At 40.2% G+C, this 17,616-nt stretch overlaps 1 protein-coding gene across 1 annotated transcript; it reads left to right on the top strand.

Moving 5' to 3' along the window:
* Window positions 1-389: 389 nt before the first annotated feature.
* On the top strand, window positions 390-16,915 carry LOC146325674 (phosphatidylinositol 4,5-bisphosphate 3-kinase catalytic subunit gamma isoform). Its single transcript, XM_084721807.1, has 12 exons — window positions 390-620; window positions 1,597-2,861; window positions 4,385-5,048; window positions 7,567-7,632; window positions 8,824-9,049; window positions 10,657-10,751; window positions 11,356-11,499; window positions 13,004-13,094; window positions 13,780-13,910; window positions 14,629-14,740; window positions 15,794-15,951; window positions 16,215-16,915. The coding sequence occupies exons 1-12, from the start codon at window positions 390-392 to the stop codon at window positions 16,470-16,472; spliced, it is 3,441 nt and encodes a 1,146-aa protein (XP_084577933.1). The 3' UTR covers window positions 16,473-16,915.
* Window positions 16,916-17,616: the final 701 nt, after the last annotated feature.

The raw sequence follows: 17,616 nt of genomic DNA, 5'->3' as shown, positions 1-17,616 counted from the left end.
GGTAACTAATTGGTTATCTAAGTGTTTAAATGGAACAAGGAAGTCAACCCCTTTTACAATGTCAGTAAATGCTTTGTTGGTATTTGTCTCTATGCTTGAGTTTGAGAACCGTGGTATAAAAGAATGAGGAAGTCCCCGAGCAATCACAAAAAGGGAACACACAGTCTCACACAGTCAAACAGGTACAGGCTCACACCGACTCCACCTGAGGATCAGAAGGAAGAAAGCAGCACCTGTCAGGGTAAGATTTGTGAGTTTTCCTAATAATTAGCTTGGTAACATGATAACAACCTGTGAATCATTACACACATAGATCTAATGAACAGTTAGAGTAATTTGATACTGAGTTTTTGATATTTAAGTGCAGGTTTTGCTCTCTTAAAGTGTCCATGGATCCTGCATTGCTCCCGTCTGCCAGTCCACAGAACCCATCAGGGATGTTGCCTCAAGGCTGCTCTGAGAACAAACTGAAGTTCATTTGTGAGTTTAAAGCCGGGCCTGGTCCACCGCAGCCGTCTGCTGATGAGGATTACAATGTCAGTATGGAATGCGAGTCAGTATCAGTCATCCTCCCTGCGCAGTGCAGCGTCTACCAGCTGCGGCTACGCATCTGCATGCAGGTATTCAAACCCCCGCTGGATTGTTGTGTTCTTCAAAAGCATGTGCGAAATTTGTTATCTTTTATGTTCTCTCTCTGGGGGGGTTTTATCTACATTCTAGAGCATTGTGTAGATAAATACATGGCGACTTGCATGTTTACAAAGACTGGGTTACACCAGGAAAGATTAACTTAATCTAAGATTAGTTCTCACCCACTCTTGAGAGTTAGGACAAATCATTTCCTCCAAAAACCTAATACCAACAAAAATATATTTTTTACTTTTCTTTATTTCTAAACAGTTTTTTTTTGTGTGTATGCAGTTTTCGGTCAGCTCCATCTGATTTGAACAAAATGTGATTAAATCAGACATAAAAAAGGGTTAGCTATACCCTAAGGACCCCTGTCTCACTTCCTGGTTTAAAAAGGCGGGAAAGCTGCTCAAGAACTGGTTTCAAGCTTTCAATTTTTTGACAACTTAATGAAATAATATTGCTATCAGATGTATTCCAACCATAACATGTCAACTCTGTAGCCCTTCTAAATCAAAGCTAAATAAGAATTATGGTTTAAAAATGTGTATTTTGATTTACATTAAGAGAAAAAAAAAAGCTGCTCACTATGATAACGCTGTCAAATTAAAAAACTTTGTCGACATTTTGTCTACTTTGTAAGATTACAACTCCATCAGATTTTCCATCTGATAGAGCTGACATCTAAATTTAATTAAAAATTTAATCACCCTTAGTTTGGCCTGTTATGAGGTTTAATAGCCAAGAGTTTGATCTTTTAAAATTATTTTTCTCAAGAATGAGTGAAATATTATACCTACTAAACATCAGGATGTGAGTATCTTATCATGCTAACAATAGCATTTAGCTTTGTTTATGACACAACCTCAGAGCTGCTAGCATATCTGTAGACATTTAGCCTTGTTTAAATACATAATCAAGCTGGAACCATCAACATTTTTCCAACATCTGTCTCTATGCCTTCAGGTGCAGGAACAAAACTGCCATCCAGACCCACTTGCAATACTGAACCCAGAGAAATACACTCTTCTATATGCCAGAGGAGAAGACTGGTATGAAGCGTACGATGACTGTCAGGTTATCAGGACGTTAGACATTCCGTGGTCATGTGACGACACCGGGCGTCTGTCAGCGAACATCGTGGTCAGACCACTGGTGGCAGTTGATTCAGAGGAGAGGAAGAAACAACAGCAGTGTCTGGCTTACCTGATCGGACACAACCTGGAGACAGAAGCATCCGACAGACTTGGTGAGCTCACGTTCACGCGCAGGAAACTGGCATCTCCGAGAAGACAGGAGCTAAGGAATCGGGATGACAAGTTATATGCCACAGAGCCTTGGATAACATGTGTCCCCATTCCAAATGACTTACAGGAACAGCTAAACAGGAAGCTCCCTGTCTTCCTCCACCACATGAATAAAATCAGCTTCAGTGTACAGGTTGATTTTACCACGACGGCAAATGTTCTTCTTAAAGTTTTTCAAAGGGTGATGGCACACGAGGGGATCGATTATGACACTTCTGATGATGTGGTTTTGAAAGTCACTGGGAGGGAGGAGTTCTTATCTGGAGACCACCCCCTCAGCGATTTCCTCTGGGTTCGACAGTGCTTGAAAACCAATCAAGACCTCCACCTCTCTGTGGTGCCTGTGTCACAGCTTGCTGACGAGACGGTCAAATTTGTGGACTGGCCACTCGTTGATGGTTCCAGCGGCCAGTTCAGCTGCCACGATGATCTCCGCCTCGAAGGGAAGGATCTGGATGACATCTTCATGATCTCCTTGTGGGACTGCAACAGAAGACTCCGAGTCAAATTGTTTGGCTTTGACATCCCAAAACTTCCGAACAAATGCCCTCAGTCGGTTTATGTAAAGGCCTCTATACTTTACGGTAACAAGGTTCTCTCTTCAGTGTCCTCTGTTCCAAAAGCTTTCGCAGATGAAGTAGTGTGGAATGAGTGGTTGGACTTTGACGTTCTCCTCAGGGATCTGCCACGTGGAGCAAAGCTAGGTTTAACTATTAATGCCAGCGGTGGTGACATCTCCCCAGTAACCAAAGATCCAAAGGCCTCTGTGATGAAAGACTCAAAGACTTCAGTAAGCAAAGATTCAAAGCCTTCGGTGACCAAAGACTCAAAGTTGACATCATCTTCAATCTATAAAGCACCAGATCTGCAGAAAGGGAAGGGGAAGGTGCTCTATTTTGTCAATCTTCTCCTCATAGATCACAGGTCAGGTTTTTAATATCAATTATGACTTTTTGATGTATTTATGCCCATAAAATTAATATCACAATCAAAGTCCATCAAGTTCCCATGACCTCCAAATCAAAGTGTTTTGGTCAATATGTCATCAGTATCTGGCCCGGCAATGCCAAAAAAGTTGTTTTGTAGGTATTCACAGGTATTATTAATGATATTTCATAAGTTGTCTTTTACTGCCAAACAATTTCAAATGGCTGATGACTTATCTTTGTCCAATGAAACAGTTTCTCACTTGTAACGCAGCAGACAGACAATGCAGACTTATTATAGAACGGAGCATAGACTTATAGAACTAGAACTAGACAGGGAATTACCGCTCAGCCCTCACAATGTCAGTATGGAATACAAGTCAGTATCAGCTAATAGCTTCCAGTGGCCACTCACAGTACTGCAGCAAAAATTCCCCACCAGCCAAAGAAGCATTTTTCCCCAAGGGCCAGCCTTATAAAAGAAATGTCTGTAAAACTGTTAAAGACTCTTTATATAATGAATTTTTGTTTTTTTTTTATTTGTAAAACTTTCCTCAAGCCGAAAAAAGCTATTTTATAAATCTATGAAATCACCACAATGTAAAGTCTATGGGTGAAGCGGAAACTTGAGGGCAAGGGCTCCAAAAATGTGTAGCCTGTGCACCAAATTCCCCTGCACTTATGGGGACAGAGGCAACAGCCCCAGCTGCAGAAACATGGTCTTTTCCAATTCATGTCAAAGTGATCTTCAGACAGGCCATATAACCAGGAAATAAACCGGAAGCTAGGAAACTTTCTTAGCTAGCAAGCAACTATCATTGGACCATCTGTATATTCACTATCTAGTTCCTTATAATATATCAGTGGAACAGAGTGGAGTGTTTCTGGGGAGTGGACCTCACTGTACAAAAGCATAATTTTATTACTAAAGTAGCTAAGGCTAAAGTAGCTGACCATAACTTTTAGCTACCATAAGGGGGTAACAGAACTGGGCTCAGCAGCCTGAACATGACTGGTAACCTGGGTGATCACAGCCTCCGTGTGCAACAGGAAACACAGCACAAAGGTTTTGCTTAAGTGGTGTTCTTGCTGGGTTTAACTCCCAGTGCCCCCAAAGTAACAACAGTTAGCTAACTTATTTTAGCTCAAGGGCCAGCTAAGTGCCAATAACTCAGTTACCAGTGACTCAGCACTGGGCTGCTGGGAGCCAAACCCAGCAAGTACACCACATTGGCTCTGTAGCCCTGCCTAAGTAGCTAAAGATAGGGTTAGGGTTAGGGTTAGGTTTCCTAGGGTTCCTTTACTACTGTAAAGGCCAATAAATATCTGTAAGTCCCTCCCCATCAGCCTGTTTTACAGCAAACACATGACCAATAAGCACTTTGCTGGTCATTTCATGAGAACTTTAACATACCTACTATTGTTCTGAGAAATATTACAACTCTATAACAGCATTAGCCTATCATAAAGCAACTTTTTTTCTAATTCTGGATAATTGACATTACTTGTTCATTCCTGCAGGTCTGTCCTCAGCCAGGGCCCCTACACCCTACACATGTGGTCCTACCCTGACCTGGAGGAGGGGGCCATCACTTACCAAGCAGACAAGCTGTCCTCTGCAACTAACCCAGACATAGCTGACTCCATGGCTATCAGCTTCTTTCTGGATCGCTACAGCTTCCCTGTAGTTCTCCCAAACAGCTTTAGCCCCTCTGAATGCTCCGACAGACCCACCTCCAGCAACACCCCAATCAAATCTACTGCTTCGTCTTATGCACTTGACTCCTCAACCTCCTCCCCCCCTTCCACCTTACCCAGCCCAGATACTTTGTCCCCAGATGTGAAACCTCCCCAGGGTCCATCGACAGACGGAGTAATTCTCAGATCCCAGTCTCCGGTCTTCAACATTGACAAGTCTCGCCTCAGACGGTTCCGGGAAGAGAGCATCCGCTATGCCTCCAATCTACCCCAGTACCTGCGTAATGTTGACTGGATGGACCGCAGAGTGGTTGAGGATGTCCACTGGCTACTGGGAAACTGGGATCCTGGGGAGCTGGATATAACAGTGGCCCTGGAGCTGTTAAGCATGGACTTTGCTGACATGACGGTCAGAAGGCTAGCAGTCCAGAGACTGGAGAGCCTGTCCAATGATGATGTCTTGATGTATTTGCTGCAGCTGGTGCAGGTATGTGTTTGTATCTAAATAGACCAGAGATCTGCAACTTGTATCTCTGGAGCCACATACCTCTCTTATGGCTTTGACAAGAAAAAGGCTTTGACAAGAAAGGCTTTGACAAGAAAAATAATGGAAATGAATAACAGTTCTCTTTTAATATTTTAATTTTTGTTCCTGATTCTTGTAGGCCTGAAGAGCTTCTGACATTCTCCAATTGTAAAAATATGTAGCACAAAATTCAAAAAAAAATTTTAATATTGCTAATTAATTCCTAACTAAATTGTCCGATTGCCTATGTCTATTGCCTTTCTCTCTCAGTTATGCCGGTGGTTAGTCTTGAGTTTCCTTAGACTAGCTATGGATGCCAAATCCAGAAAAAAAGTCTCTGTGGAAAATATAAAACTTAATAATTGTGGCTCAGAAAAGTACATCTGTAGCTAGATTTAAATAATGCAGTTTAAAGTGATAACGGTGGTAGTTTTACTACTAAAAATTATTCGTAATTTTCAACAATGGGTCTTTAATTTCAAACAGAGGTGGACAAAAGCAGCTTCATCATTCCTATCCAGTGAACATCAGTTTTGATGGCTGAGATGACAACTGTAGTAACCACATTTTTGTCAGTAGTTAGCTAGGTATTGCTAATGTTAGCTCTGTGTGTTGGCAATAACCACTTCTCTAGCTGACTTTTTATAACCACTTCTCTAGCTGACTTTTTATTTTTTAGCTGCTGGTATTGAAATGAGAACCATGCTTAAAGAGTCTTAAATTTGCATTTATATTATGATGAAAGATGATTAAAAACATGAGCCTAGCAAAAAGTCAGTGTCCTCAATGGTGGATAAACATGTAGAAGACATGAAAATAACAAAACTGCATTGTTGTAGAATAGCAATGTGAAGCTAGTTAGTCTTTGTACAAGTAAGACAAGGAAAAAGGCGATGTTAGACTGTTCTGTCTAATATAACCCTGTTTGGCTGCTGGTTGCATTTTCAGACAATGCTGCAATTAGATGATTTCAGTTTTTAAAAGAGAAAAGTCTCATTTTAGGTAATGATGGCTGGGGATGCTGAAGAGCAAACTTTCCTGAGTCCAATAAGGAGCAGGACATACGTAGCTGCTAACATTTACTCAGCTGCTTACTTGGCAACTCTTCCAGTACACCTACACACAGCATGAATAGGCTACTACACAGTAGATATGCTAGTCGTGAATGTAACTCCACAAACTAATAAATGACATGCTAACTCTTTGGTGGTAATGCCAAGACAGTTAGTAAGATAGTTAGCCAGACGTGTTAACTACAGAGAGAATTGTGTGTGTTGTTCCTTCATTGTGACATTGCACAAACGTTAAAATGATCAAATGATCTTCCGTGGGTCTGGGGTTCCCTTCAAGAGTCGACAATCAGTTTCTCCCTCCTCTGTTTGTGTCGCTTCCACACATCTGTGGTCTCTTACGCCTGCCCTGTCACATACAGCTGTTATCTCACTGGTTGCTCTTTGAAAGGTAAGTGGCAAATGAGATCTTTGAGTGCAGTCTCTCCATAGGAAAACATGGGACAGCCAGCACAAAGCATTTTTACCGATGATCATGTGTTGGGGCCTTAAGACACGCCGGGTCCAGTGCGCCTGGACAGAAATAATTTTTTGATTCCATTTGAACTGTGTCATAAATTACCTGAAGTGTTTTATCCAGCATTTCCTGGTCCTTTTATCAGCCATGAAGAGAAAGAATGACTAAGACCTGCTGTTGTGTGACAGCTTCCTAGTATGAAAACACACAGACATCACAGTTTCAGCGGCTAACATTAGCTTTCAGAGCAAGAAAGTCATGATGCTACTTACACGACCGCTGGGTGTGTAGTCTTTCAAATTACATATCTTCACAATCTGATACTTCAACAGTTTTACGACAAACAATGGCTTTCTTGACTTGAAAAATCAGCATTTAAATCAATAATTATCATATGTGTGATTTGGGACACGTTTCAAACTGGATTAAAAAAAGAATTTGTCTCTTGCTGTTGAGTACAGTTCATATTTTTTCTGAAGCTGTGTCCCAGGGAGGTCCACTGGAAGGGCCGTGACCCAGGCTCTCGATAGGAGGCAACACTAGAGCATGTAAACATGCTGTCTAATCAACTGACCCACTCTCCTTAGTTATTGTTGCTAAGCCTGCCAAACTTTCCGTTCTCGCACTACATTTATGCAGTATGCAGTGATAACGGTGACAGATTTAATTAAAATTGGGAGTAACTGTCGAAACACGAGGTCTTTGGATCCTTAAAGAGGTGAACAAAAGCAGCTTCTCATTTCTAGCTGATGATGGTGGATTTTGTTGGCAAAAACAATGACTCACAGATCCATAGGGAATGCATGTTATTATGCAAGTTATTAGTTACCTGAATTTACCTGAAGTTACCTGTTACCTGTTTTTTCCCCTATGGACTCAAGTGCCTGTGGAATATTGAGGCTGAGACTCCAGATTACTAACACTTACACCCTTTCCATCTTTATTCATACAGACCCTCAAAGTGGAACCTTACCATGACAGCTTCCTCGCTCGGTACCTCATCCAAAGAGCTCTGCGGGTGAGTCACGAAGCATCCTTATGTCTATTGTACAAACCACATCATACTGTATTAGAATAGGTATATAACAAGGACATACTCAAGGCCAGGCTAAAGTTGCCCAACCAACAGCCCTCTTGCCCTGTTTGGCTGCACTGCCAGCACAGAGGAAAAAAGTTTTGTTTTTGCAGCTGTGGATATAAAAACACAAGTAGCCCACATTTGCTAAAGTTAGACCAGATTAAAATGCCAAATCATCCAAACTTTGATAGGAGATTGGGTTGCCACCTTCAATGTGTAAAATGTAAGGGACACCTTGTGGGCGTCCTCAGGCACAGGAACACGAATCAAGCAGGGGGTCTGGGGGATCCTCCCCCCATGAGATTTTGAGTGTCCTCTGCTGCTCTGAACAAAACTGTTTAAAGAAAACAAGAGAATAAAGCACAGTTATATCAGTTGTATTAAGGATTCAGACATTAAAATCACGATCATACACACTGGGCAAATGTTTTGTTAACTTTCTCAAAACTTTAAGTCCAATTGTCGCTTATTGCAATTTTGCAAAAGGTAGTACCTCACCCAAAACATTTAATTCATGTTTCAAAACCTAATTTTTGTGTCAGTAAAGTGGCCAGTGCCACCACAATGAAAAGTCGTTTTATCATCTTGTCAGCCGTACTGTTCAAATTGCTCATCTGTTTTTTCACCATGACAGTCAACAAAGAAAATGTTTCGTCTACACAAATCTCTTTTTTGCTCAAACTGATTTCTTACTACACTATGTAAGAATGTCGGTTTTGTCTAGCTGAATGTTTTCATGTAGGTTTAGATAATTGAATATATCTGTATTGGAGCTGGAATGATTAGTCAGTTAATCAATTAGTTGATCTAAAGATAAATCGCCAACTATTTTGATAACTGGGTAATTGTTTCAGTCAAGCAATAATGTCAAGCATTTGCTTCTTCCAGCTTCTTAAATGTAAAGAATTTGCTGCTTTTCTTTGTCATTCTGACAGTAAATGAAGAGTTTTTCAGTTTTGGACTTTTGGTTGGACAAAAGAAGCAATTTGAAGACGTCACTGTGGGCTTTTTTTTTTTGACATACAGATTGATATAAAACGATTTATCGATTAATTGTGAAAATAGTTGTTAGTTGCGGTCTGAGTCTGTTTGCTACTCTCTGACTCGTTCTCCTTGCCTCCTTCACCGCAGAGCAAGAGAATTGGACACTTCTTCTTCTGGTACGTCCGCAGTGAGGTGGCAGGGTGTCTGTATTTCCGCCAGCGCATGGCCGTCATTCTGGAGGCCTACCTGCTGGGCTGCGGCCAGGCCATGCTCGACAGCTTCACCCAGCAGGTCCAGGCTGTGGAGGCCCTACACGAGGTGGCTAAAGCGATTAAAAACCTCTACCCCGACAAGACTGACCTGACTCCTGCAGGTGGGACACATCTAAGAAAGAGATTCTTAGAATTTAAGTTATACTATCACAGAATGATAGAATAGTACTTATCTGTTTGGGTGCTTTTGTTTTGTTTTGCCTGTAAAAGAGCTACTACAATTAAAGGAAAAATGTGTAATATATTTACTGTAAAAACCATGATATGTCATCAGAGATTCATGAAACATGATAAATTAAAATACCTGCTACTCTACTTTTACATCACTGCTCCAGACAATGTGCCCCCCTTCGAAATTTCATATCCAGGCCGAAATGACTGTTTCTGTTTGCCCGTTTTACTTTAATTACAGTCCAAATGCTCACTGAATGACTTAGTGTCATTTTTTGAGTCATAAGAAATCATTAATAATCTTGTAGAAGGTGTAAATGTTCAGAACTGTTAAACTGAGCAAAATGTTAATGGAGTCTGGCAGGCAGTGAGACAGGCAGTCACTTACAGTAAACAGGATGTCAACCTATTTAATAGTCTATGACTCCAACTCGCTATTTGAACTGCCGTACTCATTTTTGCATGTGCTATTGCTACATATTATTCCTTTAATCAATTATTAATAAACTATTAAATTAAATGCCAATGATTTTGATAACTGATTCATCGTTTTGTGTCATTAATCATCATAAATTTGAAAAAATGTCTAAATTCTCTGATTTCAGCTGCTCGAGTTAGATTTTTTTTTTTTGTTTCTTGAGTCCTCTGTGACAGTAAACTGAATATCTTTAGGTTGTAGACAAAACAAGACATTTAAGGACATCACCTTGGGCTTTGGAAAGCAGTGATACACATTTTTGAACATTTCCTTACATTTTATAGACCACACAACTAACTGATTAATCAAGAAGATAACTGACAAATTAATTGATACTGAAAACAATCTTTAGTTGCAGCCCTAGTCTGCAACCTTAAGTTCTGCCCTCTTGGTTAGGTCTCCCAGGCAAAACAGATATTCAGCATCAGCAGAGCTAAACAAGTTTATTTTTTTTAAAAAAAGGCATATTTTAAAGATCCCCCCAGAAATTCAGTGTCACAGCTTTCATAGAATTTGTGGACATGTGAAGAGACAGATTTTTTTTTAAAGAGGCTGGGTCCTACACTTCTCATAATGCAACATGAGATGGCAGCTCACTCAAGACGTTTTTCTCAACCACTTCTGGAAGATATGTAGAAAGAAATATAAACACTGAGCCAATGGTATCTAATGGTTAAGAATTGCTTTTTTAAAAAAACAAATGAATATTCATCAATAGGAAAAATCCATGAGGGCAGGTGGACTGAATAATTTAAGTAACAAAAAACATTTACCGTGTATTTGACAGGTGGCTGATTCTAATTTCATTCCATGACGACAGCCTTTCTCATGCAACTGGAGCACATTCAAATGTTAATGAGATTTAAATACTCAAAGAAATCCAATCCACAGATAGAAGAAGGTGTTTGTCTTCAGGCTTTCAGTTCATTCTCAGGCGTTGATTCTTTGGGCTTCTTCATGTTTAAGAGATTTCTTTCTTTGCCAGGTAGACGCCATCTGTGGCATCACTGAGCTAGTTGTCCTAATTGCGCCTCTGTTTCCATGCTGCTGCTGTTTCAGCTCCCCTCAAGCTTCAAGAGCTCCTCAGAAACTGTGATCTGCCAGCTGAATTCTTGCTGCCCTTTGACCCCCGCATCAAAGCTGGGAGGATCCTGGTAAGCCTCGCGAATGTTCTGTCTGTGGTGGAAAGAGTACTGAAAAAAAAGTACTGCTACATCACTGAAATATCACTCAAATACTTAAGTAAAACTACTAAGTATTCTTAAAATTTACTTAGTAAGTTTTAGTTACTTTTTAACCGTAATGTATCATCAATACCGAGTGACTGAATGCTTCCTGAGTGTGTTCTCACCTATACATAGAGTTGTCCACTTGTGATTGGATCACCCGAGATACATGTTCATGCCAAGTGTAAACATGTCTTAGTCTCAAGTCTTAAGTCTTTTCTACACTAAATATTCATGACTTAATAAGTAAAGATCATTATGTTTACATGTGAATCACATTTGATTGACAGTTGTCTGGAAACATAAGCGAACAACTTGTCATCACATTTTGATATGAATATTGTTAAATTCCGATTGGTGCATGGAAATCGGAGACATCGCCTGTTTCCAGCTGAGCACCACCCACTTCAGACCAGTGAGAAAAACACACACGCAGAAATCTCTAGTGTAAACCAAAACTCATGTAAAATCTCACACCTGATAGCAAGAAATTGATTGAGACTAATCTTTTTTTCATATCTCTCTCGTCCAGCTGGACAAATGCAAGGTGATGGCCTCCAAGAAGAAGCCTCTGTGGCTGGAGTTCTCTCCCATGCCGTCGCCCACCTCTGCTACACCCGTGGGAATCATCTTCAAAGAGGGGGACGACCTCAGACAGGACATGCTGGTCATTCAGGTCAAAGACTTTTTTTGACTCAATTCTATGAAAGGTGGAAGTTTAAAAAAAAAAAAAACAGTTGAATAAAATGTAGGAAAGGAAAATGCATGTGAATTGAAAAATAGATCTGCCTCATCTAATATTAAATTAGCATTTTGCAGCAGGCATACTGGGTAGGAGAGTCATAATAGTAGGTGTCACCGCAGATCACTGCACAGTGCATGCTGGTTAGATTTGGGTCCGACTTGATCCCAACATGCTCTGACGTCATGTGCACGTGGGCAATGATAACCTCATGAGGTCGAGGCAGCCGCGGCTTTTAGTGCTAGGCACCGCAGCTGCTCTCCGCCGACTGCAAACACCTGGCTGTCACCTGATCGACAAGCTGACAGGCTCTGATTGGCTCTTAATTTTGACAACAAACACCACGTGTTGTATAAAATTCTCATTTTCTGTGTAACTGTACTATTTAATGCTGGATATATCAGTCTTCTGTTGTGGAATGAATCTTTAATCTGTCAACAAGCAGATATTTTGTGTCTGATAATAATGATAAAGTTCATATATATGACTTATCAAAAGAACAGTTACAAAGTGCTTTGCAAGGCAGATAAAAGAACAGATGTTCCACGCAACAGACGGGGGATCAAGAGCGCACTTTATTTCTTCAGCTATGAAAGTGGTCTGCAGACTCCAGGTAACCTACAGGTGATCTAACAGGAAGTCTGCTGGAAACTGTCCAACTTGACTGCAGATTTTCGTCTCCGCCTCCTGCTGCGGCCGTTTGATCTTGTCTGCTTCCCAGGCGAGGCGCAGTTCATCTTGAACGAACCTAATCTCTCCCACGTTTTTGTAGGATGAGTTCTCCCATTTCCCTTTCTCGATTTGCAGCTGCCTTGCCAAGATACAAGTTCAGGATGAGATCCGGTGAGAGAATCTAAAAGTTGATCAGTTCATCAGTGGTTTGACCTTTTGACCAGAAGTAACAAAAATAGCTTGCCATAAATGATAAATGTCAATTGAGTGTTGTGAATGATGAATGGTAGACAGTAGATTATCAAAGCAACACTTCCAAATAAAATATCAATCATTTTCATCAAATCATTTGTCAATTTGTCACTTTATTTTTCAATTCACATACAATTTTATCACTTTTATTATTAACTTGGAAACATTTTCCTCACTTCTATTTTTTTCCACCCTTGATGCCACTTTCCTTAAATGATAAAAGGCAGTTTTGTGTTGTAAATGATGAGATGTGACTCTCACGAGTGTTTTAATCAAATTGGGTTTAAATGCTAAATTAATCACTCAATTGTTCATTACACATCCATTTTTACCGCTCTGTTGTTCAACTCGTGCATTTTCATCACTTACATTTTGAGCAAATAATTGTTGTTACTTCCACCCCTCATAGAATTCAGCATGTTACTGTCAACAGAATGATGGTGTCTTATGCTGGTGAATGTTTTTCACCTCTGGGTAAAGTGACACCTGCGTGTCTGTGAATCTTCCTGTTTAGACGCTGGTGGTGATGGACTCTATCTGGCAGGAGAAATCTCTGGACCTTAACCTCGTTCCATACGGCTGCATTTCCACAGGACACAACATAGGTACAGTATCAACACCCAGCTGTATCCAAGAGTTTAGAAATGCTGAGGTCATGAGTCAAAAGCCCCCCCTCTGCTAAAATTCTGTAAAAATGTCTTCATCATTTGGATTTTACATTTTTAGCTGTGGTCCAGTGGTCAGTCGGTCACAGTTTTAAGAGGCATGGAGGTTGTGTGTGTGTGTGTGTGTGTGTGTGTGTGTGTGTGTGTGTGTGCGTGTGCGTGTGAAAATAGACAAAAACACATTCAGCTTGTTGCTGCATTACATCAGTGTCACTACCATTTAAGTTAGGTCAAGACTGAACCCCAACCTGGAAGAAAACATGGATGCTTTTTGTCCTATTTAGAGATTTAGAGCATTGGTGAATGATGCGCTTCAGCCTCTTGTGGTCAGAATGAGTATTACAACAACAAACACTTGGAAAAAAGTTTTTCCACCTGCTTCACAGATAGAAAAACAGAGGGAACTTATAAAGATTATCATGGCAAAGCCTTTATTCACCTGTTATTAACAAAGAAAACAATATATATAAGACTTGTTTCTCAGGGCTTCCATACAAACCCCCCAAAATCATAGAAAAAACATCTATAATTTCTAGCACAGAGGATACAACTAACATTTCCTATATAAATGACATAAAAAAGAACTATGAAAACTATTGAATTCCATCAAATTGCTCCTCAACAGGTATGATTGAGATTGTGAGGAGTGCAGTGACCATCGCTGCAGTTCAGAGGAGCCACGGAGGAACAACCGGAGCCTTCAGAAATGATGCTCTGTTCGAGTGGCTCAAGTCCAAATGTCCACTGCAGGAAATTGTAAGTAATATGAGAAACACAGGAAAGATTAAAATTTTCATACAACATGTAATATTAGATTACAAATAAAAAAAAAACATGCTCCATTCAGGAGTTGTTATTTAAGAGGTGCTGTTCAGATACACACCAGGTCACATCATGGGTCTGTGGCCTGTTCTTGGATTCCCCATGTGGTAGATAAAATATGATAAAGTTTCCTCTGGGATGCCCTTCTAGTGGACAAAATTTGATAAACTGCCCTCAAAAGTGCCCTTCAAGAGGACAAAATGTGATAAAGTGCCCGTCCCTTTCCAGAGAATATGGTGAAGAGCCATATATAAGTGCCCTGCATTCTAAAAAAGTGATTTGGCCTCTACGCACTTTTAAACAGTGAAAAAGTTCCCTGTGTGTTTTTTATTTCAGAGTTGTAGTAGTTGTTGTTGTAACAGGAACCAGGAAATGCCCCACCATGTGCAGCTGGTGGCCTTTCTAGTTTTCTTGCCCCTGCCCCTCAGACAGCCTGGGTCCGCCACTGAGCTGCTCACCAGGCAGAGGAAGTAAACTGTAAACTGTTCAGCTCTATTTTTGACTGTGCTCATACAATGAAAATTGCTTCCTTTATTTCAAATGAATGAATTATATGAAATATTGCACAGGTACATAATTGCACTGTAGGTATCAGTTGCATCAGAGCAGTATGATAATTATGTGATTAGACTGCCGTGATCTTTGACTACAGCACTACAGGACTGTGGAGAGATTTGTGAAGTCCTGTGCTGGTTACTGTGTGGCCACCTACGTACTGGGAATAGGAGATCGACACAATGACAACATCATGATCACAGACCAAGGTGTGTACCACAAATACTTGCTCACACTGCACCATCTATTAGGCATAGTTTGGATTTTTTCAAGTGGTTTGAAGTTCTGGCTGACATGCCCAAGAAGCAAGTCTACTCTGCTATGATGTGAAATCGCTGATTCACTCGTAGAGTCTGGTTGGTTTGGAGAGAGTGATATTTGGCTATGACGTCAGTTTGTCATCTGACAGCAAGGTAAAGTGGTGAAATTATTTTTTAATTTCATGCAGCAACATTCTCAACATTCTCATTCTATATATGTGTGTGTGTGTATTTAGCACACATTTATGTGACACAAAATATATATATAAATATTTATATATAATATATTTTAAAATTATTTTATGGATTTATTTCACAATAGTGACCTGCTCACTGTACATTATCCTGCTTGTAACATGGTTATTTGCCAGAAAGTCAATAGTTTGACACAAAATATTTATTTTAAAATGATTTTAGTGATTTCACAATGATTGTATTGCTCCTCCAGAGTCTATGATCAGAACTGTGTCCACAGCAACAGTCTGTTTTTCATCACAACGGTCTATTATACAGAAATAACAGACCTTAGAATGCTGTAATTGACAGAATTGAGTATTTAACAAAGGCATGCAATAAATATAAATAATAATTGCCATTGTTAGAAATAATAATTATAAATATTTAAATATTCTTTCAACTTGTGTTTCCTTGTGTTGGACAAACAATTAGTGGACTTATCTTGATAAAAGTGTTGTCAGCCACCAGAAGAACAAAACTAAGAAAACATCCCAGAAAACAATGAGTACTAACAAAGCAGTGCATTGCTGAACTTCCAACACCACTACTCCTCTCTTATTCTCCAAACTGGGGGCATGCTGACCAACATGTGTGCCCCCAGTTTGGAGAATAAGAGAGGTAACTGTAGGTAACAAGTTAATACACACAATATGTACCTCATACAACTCCATTAAAAAAAAATCCAAACTATCCCTTTAATAGGACATAGTTGAGTAAACCAGCATGCATTTGTGCAGAAATAAACGCATCCTCTGCTCCTCTCAGGGAACCTGTTTCACATCGACTTCGGTCACATCCTGGGCAACACAAAGCGCTTCCTTGGCGTGAACAGGGAGCGTGTACCATTCGTCCTCACACCTGACTTCCTGTATGTCATGGGCAGGGTCAGAGGGCGCAACAGCCTCTACTTTCAGCGGTTCAGGGTAAGAAGACCTGATTATGTGTCATTGTGTCTGTTTATATGTAATTATACAGATATTTTGATTTAAAGGACAAAGCTGGAGTTGATCTGTACTTTTCTTATTGTCAAAAAATTCCAATAAAAAGACTAAATTTAATAATAGCATGTCAGATCATCTAAATAGGGCCCATTATTTATTATAACCTATTGTCTTTTATCCTTACTTTGTTTATTTTGTCATTGTCCTCCTTTCTGTCCCTTGTCTTTCCCACCTGTCCCTGTCAGGACACTTGCACCCAAGCCTACCTCTCCCTGCGCTCGCACTCTCGTCTGCTGGTCACCCTCTTCTCCCTGATGCTGCTGACGGGCATCCCGGAGCTGAGCGCCGCAGAGGACATGCGCTACCTGCGGGAGGCGCTCCAGGAGGAGCAGGGTGAGACGGAGGCCAAGGAACATTTCCTCCAGCAGATCTGTGTGTGCGAGCAACTGGGCTGGACCGTCCAGGCCAACTGGTGGATCCACATGGTGGCAGGCATCAAATAGACTTAGCAACAAACGAGCTCTGCTTCTTCCACCAATAAGGGCAAACACACTACAAACAAGCTCAAATAAAAGAACTGTGACCTGGTGGAGGAGGTCACCGATGGACCTTTGTCACAGCAGCTATTTTGACATGAAATACTTAATTAGTATCATTGCTAACACCCATGTTAATCCTACTACTTTATATCAATAGAGGGGATGCACATGACATCACAAGTGTTAGGAAAGTCACTGTACTTCAGTAAATTGTTACAGTTACTAGATAGTTCATCAAAAGCAGGAGTACTTTATGAATTTCTGCATGTAAAAAATAGTTACCAGGGAAAGTAACTTTTGGAGTAGTTTTAAATGTCTGCTTTAATTCTCTTATCATATCTTTATTATTTTAGTGTGGTTATATTAGTGGCAACTGTCATATTTTATCCATCGTTCTACACATTATCATCAGTTACCATGAAAACCACACAAAAAAACCCATCCAAAATGGGAAAGAGCTGTTGTTCAATTGATTGTACAAACAGATTCAGCAAGAAATGAGAGCAATTGTTTTTAAGCTAAAGAAAAGACACTCTGGACATATTGTAAACGCAAACCCCAACGCTGCTGCATGTGAACATGTCTCTCCAATAATGTCATGAAATAAAATATCTGTACAGACCTGTTCACATACAACCAAAATATCCTTTTCTGTCCAACAAAGCCCTCCTTTAAGTAACATTACAAGCGTCCACGCTGTCCAGGCTTTAATATTCCCACAGGCTTTGCTTTTATTTTTTCCTGTGTCTAAATCACGTTCATATAAATGTCAGGAAATCCAACTCTTGGCCAAATGTGAATGTCCAGAGACCACAGTTTTTTTGGTAAATTGTAAGGATCACTCTTAAGTCCTATTGCTTCTAATTTAAGGAGATTGTTTGTTTTACGCTCAGTTTTACACCGCTGTTTAATCAGCATCTTGATATGCCGCAGTGTCAGGTGGATAAATTATCTTGGCAAAGGAGAAGTGCTGGATGTTTTTTCTTAACAAAGTTCATTTCTGAATTTTCATTAATACAACCTTGACAGTTCACTATATGGCACATGTTGACTGACAACATTCAGAGAGTATACAAAGAAGATGGGTGAACAAAATAAGTGCATAAGT

The sequence above is a fragment of the Lutjanus erythropterus genome, chromosome 6, assembly GCF_056507025.1.
Source record: "Lutjanus erythropterus isolate fLutEry1 chromosome 6, fLutEry1.hap2, whole genome shotgun sequence".
In the NCBI taxonomy this organism is placed as follows: domain Eukaryota; kingdom Metazoa; phylum Chordata; class Actinopteri; order Lutjaniformes; family Lutjanidae; genus Lutjanus; species Lutjanus erythropterus.
Note: the sequence above shows the minus strand (reverse complement) of the source record. Positions and strands in the feature narration are given on the sequence as shown.

Excerpts from the sequence above, each read along its gene's own strand:
- LOC146325674 (XM_084721807.1), top strand. The coding sequence starts at position 390 with ATGGATCCTGCATTGCTCCCGTCTGCCAGTCCACAGAACCCATCAGGG. Across the intron at positions 11,500-13,003 it reads AGGACATGCTGGTCATTCAG|ACGCTGGTGGTGATGGACTC; the intron begins GTCAAAGACTTT and ends CTTCCTGTTTAG. Across the intron at positions 13,911-14,628 it reads AATGTCCACTGCAGGAAATT|CACTACAGGACTGTGGAGAG; the intron begins GTAAGTAATATG and ends CTTTGACTACAG.